At 35.7% G+C, this 10252-nt stretch overlaps 1 protein-coding gene across 1 annotated transcript; it reads left to right on the top strand.

Annotated features, from left to right (window-relative positions):
- Window positions 1-1787: 1787 nt before the first annotated feature.
- LOC145499344 (cytosolic iron-sulfur assembly component 2A-like) lies at window positions 1788-9951 on the top strand. The gene is made up of 6 exons (XM_081478856.1): window positions 1788-1952; window positions 3916-3935; window positions 5060-5204; window positions 5654-5703; window positions 7141-7186; window positions 8394-9951. Exons 1-6 carry the CDS (start codon window positions 1799-1801, stop codon window positions 8489-8491), a joined length of 513 nt encoding a protein of 170 aa, XP_081334982.1. The 5' UTR covers window positions 1788-1798; the 3' UTR covers window positions 8492-9951.
- The last annotated feature ends 301 nt before the right edge of the window (window positions 9952-10252 follow it).

Below are 10252 nucleotides of genomic sequence, written 5' to 3'. Positions count from 1 at the left end.
ATTTACGACGAATTTAAATTGTAATGAACAGGCAGATGTAGTTATATTTGAACGTTAGTTGGCTTGAAGCTTGCGTGAACCTCCCATTCTCGTTTTTGAAATTGTTGTTAGTACCAGTAGCAGGAGCCATAGCTAATTCTCGGCTACTTTTTCGTGTCAGATGTGAGCGTTACAGTTAGCGTTACAGTTAATGAGAAAGCTTACGTACGAAAGCTTAAGGACATGACTTGCTTTAAAGGAGCTACGTTACGATTTGCGCATCTTGAAAAAACTAGCCCAGTTTTTCAAGTTCGTTATTTGCAGTCCTCGTTAATCTTTGCCATCCTTAACGATCGTCATTCCGTTTTGATTTGGTCTTGCCTCTTAAGTGCTTTCTATCCTAGAACACGATCATTTTAAGGTTTTATTCCATATAAAGGCAACTCTTTACGACCCTAAAAATGACTTTAAAAATCGTGACGTAACTCCTAAAATGTTGTTTATTCTCGGGTTGCGTTATCGTTCACACTATCGATGTTACTCCTATATTTTTTTGTAAAACAGCTATATTTCCTTGAAATATAAATGGTCTGTTTCGTTTTATTCCAGTACGAAATATCGTATTCCAAACTCATATCTTGTAAAAGTATAGACTTGTCTCAGAAACGGAAATTGTTTGAAATGATCAGGTGTTTAATTTTTTAGTGTTTTTAGTTTTTGTGTTTCGATTCATACGTTCGTCCTATTATTATCATTGTGATTCGTTTTATGACAGTTTACCCTTGATGCAAGCGAATATACGAAATATCATTTATCTGAACTGCGGAGAAAGATATGAAGACATGATTGATCATCGCAATCAAAACCCAACAGCCTGAAAAAAATTCATCTGTGACCAGCTCCCAGTTGGCTTGATATTATAAAAAAATAAAGGAATATCACACCTGAATTAAATAAAACGTTCTGCTCACAGTAGTCACTCTAGTGTAATTTGCTCAACAAAATTTTGATCTTGAATCTTGAATTTTGAATTTTGAATTTTTTTTCCTTGATCCGATCCGTGATCCGATCCGTGATCCGGTCCGATCCGATCCGGGTTTTGTCGACGCCGAGGTGACAGAAGTAACAAGGTTACAGAAGTAACAAGGCTACAGACGGTTAACGAAGTAACAAGGTTACAGAAGTAACACGGTTACAGAAGTACGAGGTCACAGAATTAACACGGTTACAGAAGTAATACGATTACAGAAGTAACAAGGGTAAAGAGATAACAAGGTTACAGAAGTAACAAGGTTACAGGAGTAACAAGGTTACAGGAGTAACAATGTTACAGGAGTAACAAGGTTACAGGAGTAACAAGGTTACAGGAGTAATAAGGTAACAGGAGTAACAAGGTAACAGGAGTAACAAGGGTAAAGAGATAACAAGGTTACAGAAGTAACAAGGTTACAGGAGTAACAAGGTTACAGGAGTAACAAGGTTACAGAAGCAACAAGGTTACAGGAGTAACAAGGTTACAGAAGCAACAAGGTTACAGGAGTAACAAGGTTACAGAAGCAACAAGGTTACAGGAGTAACAAGGTTACAGAAGCAACAAGGTTACAGAAGCAACAAGGTTACAGAAGCAGTAAGGTTACAGAAGCAACAAGGTTACAGAAACAGAAGCAACAAGGTTAAAAAGCAAGAGTAATAAAGTCAGGCAGTAAGGTTAAAAGCAAGAGTAATAAAGTCAGGAGTAAGGTCGGGACATTATACGTAATCTTACATGAAGTACACCACACACCATAAAAAGGCAATTTTTGGCGGTCAATTATACGTCATGTATGCGGATTCGAGCCAGTCTCCTCACGCTCGGACAGTTGATTTTAATGATGGCGGAGAAGTTGTGAGCTTTGTTATGTCTGAATGTGAAGGTTCTTCCACTATCTCTGAGGGCTCTTCAGATAACCTGATACTTGTTCAAGAAGTCTTTGGTGAGTGCTTGTCTGACCATATTGTTCCTACTGCAATTTGTGCTTGAAAACCGAACGAAGATGGGACGTTGTATTTTTTCCCCTTCTTAAAATCGATCAGTCGAAGACACTGGCCCGTTGCAGAAATGCATGGTCTGTTGGAAACACTATATTATTAAAAGCAGTATCAGGAAGATTTTTTAGCAGTATAAACCAAATTCGAATGAATAAATCATCCATCACCCGAAGAGTTCAAGTGTAGGTGAACTGAGGCAATAAAAATAGTCAATATAAAACTCTAAGTACTAAGTTGAAGAATGTTGATAATTTGCAGCGTCATAAGATGTTATGTTGATATTGTACCCAAATTTGTGTTTCCAGGAAACAAAGCTGCTCTTTGAGCAAGGAATTTCAATACAATTATTTACAAACAGCATTTATTGGATATTAGTATAAATCTAATAATAATGTTCTATCACGAATGTCATTCTCTGATTGGCTATGCTACTCACTATCTATTCTGTGTTAGTATAAATCTACTAGCGTTCTATCACAAATACTGTTCTCTGATTTGCTACGCTACTCACTATCTATTCTGTGGTAGATAGTGAGTAGCGTAGCAGTGTGTGCTTGTTAACAAAATGATGGCCGCTTCTTGGTGTTTTCGAAGAGTCTTTGAAGAGGATTAAGATAAAGTTTTGAAGCACTAATAGATTTATACTAAAACAATTAGATTATTTGTTCTTGATTTCTATGCATGATAGTTTACTCGGGCTGCACCCTTGTCAACTATCACGCGATAGAAATCTCAAGCTCGTAATCTAATAATTCTTTAACAGATAGTGAGAAGTGTAGCAGTGTGCCGTTGTTAAGAAAATGAAGGCCTCTTCTTGGCATTTTCGAAGTGTCTGTGAACAGGATTTAAATAAAGTTTTGAAGGACTAGTAGATTTATACTAAAACAATAATATTAGATTATTCCCTCTCAATTTCTATGCATGATAGAAATCTCGAGCTCATAATCTAATTGTTTAATATATCAAACGAAGTTGGTGTATACATGATATATTTTTAAAAAAATTGTAATAATAAATAGACTGTATGAATTGGTCAATTTGAAACTTCAAAATCCACCAAAGTCAACCCCTAGAGCACCTCACGGAGGTTAGACATTTTACATTTTCAGCCAGTCAGTTTCCCATCCCAGGCACCTAGATTTTAGGTGATGAAATGTCCCTACCCATGGGACGTACATTACATAAATGAGTAATGGAAAAGAAAAAATTCATCTTTGAACACTCACTTTGAACCTCCACTATTTCTCAAGTATCGTCCATACAATCAGTCATGTGTATCATATAAATATGAAAGTGATAAAATTTTCACAAGCACGATTGTCACGTTCAAACACAACAAAATACTTTCTAAGAGTGTTTTTTTCCAGGCACAATGTTACATGCTGTCCCTTGATATCTTTTAGCCTCACCATGATTTCAAAACAGCTATTCCAAAATCCCACCACCCCTGTTATATGATTAAATATGTCAATATATATATTTCTATAGGGCCTATCCAGATATGTTCTAAGTGCTTAAAAAAAGCAAAAGAGCTAAAAAGAAAGTTCTATGAGATAAAAATACATAGTGCAATGATAAAAATAAAATAAATTAAAAATTCTTTCTAGCTAAAATAATAATATTATTTTTAAAAAGATACGTCTTACGTTTACATTTAAAAAGACTTGTGTTATCACATGAACATAATCATTGGGTATTTTGTTCCAAAGTTTTGGAGCTGAGACAGAGAATGCTCTGGAGCCATAGGTCTCTAGGTTAAAGTTAACAGGGTTAAGATGAAGTGTAGATGATGAGCGGAGTGTTCTAGACATAACACATGATGCTTCTAAAGGTTTATGTAAGAATAACCAGCATCACTGTATATTCCCTCCTTATATGCTTTTTAAATTTTCTTTTCTCATTTTGTAGATCTCATAAAGGACATTAAGGTAAGTGGATATGGATAAACGACTTTTCATCTGTTGTATAATTTGTCAAGAAAGACCATGAATGAAATAACTGTTGTAAGAGGTGAAACTGTCATGAAAAAACCCACAAACAAACATGCAAAAAAGGAAAGTCAGTTCATAAAATGATCTGAATAACATGATCAAACCAGACATTTAAAGTTGAACTTGTTAATTTTTAGTAATCACAGGAAATAAATTGTTTGAATTCCTAAATTGTCCTTCTTTCCTGCCCATGATTTCTGCATCATTAGCTTGTGCACACATGTACATGTACATGCACATGTGCAACACTAGAAGATTTTCTGCAAACTGAGCTTGACAGAGAAATATTTTATGTTACACGACTGGTGTGGTTTTCTTATAAATGAGCAAAGTGTGACTCTACTTTTTAACACATAAATTTTACAGAGATACAGTTGAGTACAATATTATACATTGCAATTGAAGGTAAAGTTTAAAATTCTACCTTGAGATATTTTTATTTGAAAGCTTAAAGAACATGTTCTTAGGAAACACTGGTTAATTTTCTACATGGAGCAAACTCTTCAATTTGCCTTATAATCCTAATTTCTTTTCCACTAAAATAGGTTACAATATAATATCAAAGTTGATTTTGTTGAACAGTTCTAAGAGAAATGTCTTTTTTTGAGAAATATGTTTTAGTATAGTTCTCCATTCGGCTTATTAGGGTCTGTGGTTACTAAATTAGTTACTAATTAAAAGTAGTTGTAAGGGCACAGTTATGTAAAGTTGGCATTCTAGCCAAGTAGCCCATTAGGCTGGAGCCTATCCCAGTTTTTGTAGCATGAAACAACCAGGAGTATTTCTGCTCCCTATTCCATCTGTGACTGCTGTTGTTGTTATTTTCAATATCCCAGAATTAGCTTAATTTAGTGAATTTGGCTTTGTTGGTAGGATTGCCTACCCTCACACGCACCTGTAGCCATTTTTTCTCACACCCTTTATTTTTTATCATGCTTGATTGAGGTAAGAAAAAGAAGGGCTACTCAAAGGCTAGTTTTCAGTTGACAAAGAATGTGTTTGTCAGTATGGTAGGGGTATTTTGCTGTTGAAATCATTCTGCCTGTTTCTTTTTATTTCAGGACCCAGAGTTTCCACAAACATTAGAAGAGCTCAATGTCATTGAAGAGGACTTTATTACAATTGACCCCATAGGAAAAGATGAATATAATATAAAGATAGAATTCAAACCGACAGTTCCTCACTGCTCTCTTGCGACACTTATAGGTGAGTCAGTTAAATATGTTGTAGTTTACTCTTTGTTATGCTTTTGCGCAGCCATTTGTTTTGGGTACCTAAAAATAAATAATTGCAGAAAAACCTGAAATGTGCTTGAAAAAGTCAGCCAATATGACTGTCTTGTGAATTAAACTTTCTCCTTGAATAGTTTTACTTGCGAAATGGATAGAAAAAGTTCCTTAGAGTTAGTCTTAAGCGTCTTAATCTTACTGTTTTTACTAAGGTCGTAAAAAGGTCCAGGATGTACACCTGTGGCCACTGTCATGATACTTGTCCAATATAGCTGATAGAATTGTGAGAAGAATGTTAGGATGTTAGTCACTTTTAAGAATTGAATACATGGAGAGACAGAGAAGATTTCATTTACAAAGTAGTAGCAAAGGAGTAGTGACAGAGTTCTTAAGCAGTCATATTTAACAGTATCTTATTTTTTGAAGGACTGTGTTTGCGGGTTAAATTGGAGCGTTCATTACCATACAAGTTCAAGGTATGTTTTGTCATAATTTGATAACCGTATTGATCAGAACAGTCGGTATCTATTTGAGAAAATGTAAACCATTCTGGGTTGAGAGAAGACTGAGCCTGCCATTATGTCACCTATGTGGTTGCTAGGCAACAAAACATCACAATAAGATGACACTCAACTTGCAAAGCCTGCTTAGACGGTAAAACAAAGACAAAGTGTTCTTGGGGTTTAAGGTGGCTTACTACAGTTTTTCCGCGACTCAGAAGTGCATGCTACAATTGCCTGCCAGACGTCAGTATTAGTTGCAGGTGCAAAAATGACACAAGTAACCCTAAGAGGACACGAAAACAACTTCAGCAATTGAAAGGTGTTAAATCACTTTTGGCATATGTAGTTTCAAACTGCTTTCAAACATGTGTTTTTAAGCCTAGGGCCAATAAAATATGAAAAAATGGTCCATAAAAAACCGGTCAAATAGCTCTAATTTACTCTTGCTTTCTTGAACACGATACATGGTGTCACACTAGTACACGCTTAAATAAAGGGCATGCACAGTTTAATTCTTGTCCAAGGCTGTAAAAGCTAGTCTTTCCTCGAGGATTGCTCTTAAACTTGCCACCGTACAACCCTTGATGAAATTTTCACAGTTAATTAGTAGGGGTGTAAAAAATTGCGTTTAGTGCCAAAATTAAAAAAAAATTGCAAGACAGATTTTGAGCTATTTTTGAGCTATTTCACATTTTCTTAGTTTGTGAAAAATCTGTCTTACAGATTTTTATTTTACTTTGCATGAATGTTAAATCAGAGCCAATTTCTTATTCCTGAAATTTCGAGGTGGGTTCATCTGGGTAGATTTTGAGAAAAATGCCATGTAACATACTAGTGCCCAGTCTCTCCTTAGGTACTCGGTCATTCATTTTGGCCATTCCCCTAGAATGGTAAAAGACTTCAGCAATTAGTAAAGAGAAGGGAAAAATGTCTTGGAACATTTTTCAAAAGAGTTAGAAGTTAGGCAATCATAATCCTTCAAAACTGTAGTAAGCCACCTTAATGTTTCAAGACTGTTTCTGCGTTAAGAGTCATTCGAAGTTGTTTTTCACACACCTCTGAGAGGTTAAGCTGACCAGAAGAAGCATGACCTATACTGCAGAACCATAATTTTATACAGGCGCATTCTTGAAACATTAGAGATAGGTGCAACATGGAAAAGAAAGCCAAATTCTGGTGGTATTATTTTGGAGGTAGAGGTGTTAAAGAATAGAAAATTTTACCAATTGATAAATAAAATAGTTGTCTTGACAGAATGACTAACAGTGTCTACAATAACTACCTTTCATTGAGCCTCTAAAATTATATAAGTACACCAGGCATGAGATCAAGTCATGAGACTTGGTGGGATTGTTTCCTTGTGTAGTAATATTTTAACTTAATAACCTTCGCAATTTCCTTTTTCCTCAGCTGGACATCTTCCTTTCCAAAGGAACACATTCCACAGAGGATGAAAGTAAGTTATATGTGGCAAGTTATCTCGTTAGAGACTCATACCAGTTTAGATTATGATATCAAAACTTGTTTTACTCAAGACTGAAGAACGAGGCTGAGGCACAATAAGATAAATACATGACTGTATGTGTATTCAGTATCATCTTGTAGTGGAACTTATTTACCCGCTAGGGGTCACATCCTGTGGCTGTCTATTATTATTCTTTATGTCCCACAGGGATTAAGGGTTTTTCTGATTAAAGCCAAGAAGAGCCTTTCTCAATGTTAAAATCAGAGTTCGTAGAATTCAGATACAATGATTGATTAACCAATGGAATTACATGAAACAAACAGATGTGAGCATAACTACCAGTCAGTGTGCTGGAATATGGTTACTGATGCCAACTCAGACACCCCAGACATCCCTCCTGCTTATATATCTAGGGAACTGAGGGGCAGATGAATTCAGTCTACAAAAGGCTACTACTAACAAATTATTATTGTGCTGAAAGTAATATTATTGTGCAACCTCTGTGGACTTATGGTTATTTTAATCTTCTTCAAGGACAGGCAGTCATGATAAGTTACTTTTTGGGTGGCAAGCCTGGGGTTACTCTGGTCCTAGAGGTTTTCTTTATCCTTTTTCTGCCTTCAATTCATTTTTTATGATAACTACAGAAATTGTTGCGCGCTCATTGGCTAATTTTCATCGTCAATAAGCAGACAGACACATGAATTTATAATTTATGCGATGCATCAACAAGCTAGAGCAGACAATTTGACAATTTGTTATCGTAAAAAACACACTGACATCAGGTTTTCATTCGTCTGTCCTGTTACCATATTGACAATGAATTTTATCATAACATTGTCAAAGTAGTCTGTGGTATCACTCAATGATTGCCCGAGGAACCACAGCTACTTTGACAATGTTATGACGAAATTCATGATCAGTAAGAGGACAGACACATGAAAAACTGATGTCAATTTGTTAGGTACTGCATTGTGGCTCACATTTGTCTGTGAAATAAAAAAGAGAACACCTTATAAACCAGGGTATCCTGGGGTAGATTTGGCTGTTGTTACATGCACTCTTAAAGTCTAAATTGACAACTTTTTGTGTTAGACACAATTCTGTTACCATAATATGTGTAGTCACCATAGATATGTAATTATAATAGTTATTCTGTAATAATATTTTTCCTGTTGTGAAATTGAATTTGTTTTAGTCAACAAGCAAATCAATGACAAGGAGAGAATAGCAGCAGCAATGGAGAATCCAAATCTAAAGAAGATTGTTGACGAGTGCATTTCAGATGAAAGTTAACGCCCAACCAAGCAGCCAGCTAAGAAAACAAACATTAAAAAATTAAACTACTGCTATTTAAAACATGCTGAAGGCTTTGCATAGAAGCCTTGATTCTTTTCTGTCAGTATTGCTCTAGGCTCAGTGAGGACTGATTGAAAGTGATGGACTATCCAGATAACTGTTTGTAAAGAAGATTTCTGCTCGAATTAAACTGTTCAAACCAAGGGAAGTTGCTCAACAAACTGATAATCAGATTATTTTTTTTATCCATGTCAATAATAGACTGCAAGAAGCCCCTTATTGATAGCCTAGTGGGCAAGCAATTCTATTGATGTAACTATTGCATGAAGGAAGTAAAGGCAGAAAACACCTTCACTTTTTCCTTGATCAAATCTTCTAAATCTAATCTTGTCAACTTCCCATCATGTTCACTGCCTGATTTTTTTTTTTTTTTGTCGCATTCACCTCATTCGCTCAGACACTTCAGTTCATAAAGAAACAGCTAGCAGTCTAACTACATCAATAATAGTAGTTATTTGGGTCAAACCGACTTAGTGTAGTTAGCCATTCATTATGTTAACACCAAGGTGGTTGCTTAGGGGGAAAGTATTCTTTTTGCCACTTTCCAGTTGCTCAATTCATGAGGCCACCTCACATTTCTTTTTCATGGCATGAAGCAACCACATGTAGTTTTATCATGTCATCTACTAGATGGATGCTACTATCTTTTTTAGATATAGGGCTATTTGTAATTTTTATAAATCTACTAGCAGTCTATCACGAATGCCGTTCTCTAATTGGCTTCGCTACTCACTAACTATTCTGTTGTTGATAGACCTCTTGATAGTAGAAAAAGCACTGCACTTGTTAACAGACTGGCAGCCGCTTCTTTCCGTTTTCAAAGTGTCTGTGTAGAGTATTTAGTTCAAGTTTTGAACGACTAGTAGATTTATACTGAAACAATTAGATTATTCGCTCTAGATTTTTATGCGTGAAAGAAATAGAAATAGAAAGAGAAATAGAAATCGCGATAGAAATCGAATAATCTAATTGTTGAATGTATATAGCTTTTTATGGGAAATTTTAGGTCCAGGAAGAAAAATCTTTGAAGTCTAAATGAAGGTTCCTGTAGAATAGCCATGACATTTGACAATACGACTATCAAAGTGCAGTTTTTTGTTACTTTTAGTCAAAGACAGTGTGGTACTACAAGAACAACATGTATTAATTTGACTAAGGGTTTCAGCCAAACAAATCACCAGCACAAAGCAGGTGTCTCGAGACAGGTTATCTTAGGTATTTTCAATTTGAATTAATTGTGGCCAGAAAAACAGGCTAATGCGCGTTTCAGTTTCTACAAGAAGCGCCTCAGGAAGGCAGTACATGTGAGTGCTGCACTAAGTAACTAAAACAGCGAAAATAGCTACTTTAGTAAGCAACGATAGAATATGTTTCTAATAAAATTGGGTTTAAGTTGTGATCATAATTATTTACTGTTTTGTATTTTCACTTTTTCATTATTGCAAAACGACAGCTATGCAGGCATGTTTTTGAGTGCGAAAAAATGTAAGTTAGACGTAAGCGAAACTCAAAGGAGCTAGTGGTTGGACGGAGCAAATGTAAGCCTACAGTGTTAGAGAATTGATCCGTCACGGGATTGTCTCGTGTACGTCACGTGTAAGTCACGAGTCACGAGTTTTACTAAGGACTAGAAAAAAGAGGTTGTGGGTTGAATTTAACTTGGAAAGCCCATTGAGTTAGAATCTTACCGCGAGATTA

This window comes from Orbicella franksi, chromosome 1, assembly GCF_964199315.1.
Source record: "Orbicella franksi chromosome 1, jaOrbFran1.1, whole genome shotgun sequence".
In the NCBI taxonomy this organism is placed as follows: Eukaryota; Metazoa; Cnidaria; class Anthozoa; order Scleractinia; family Merulinidae; genus Orbicella; species Orbicella franksi.
The sequence above is the reverse complement of the archived record's forward strand: the minus strand, read 5'-3'. Positions and strand labels throughout refer to the sequence as shown.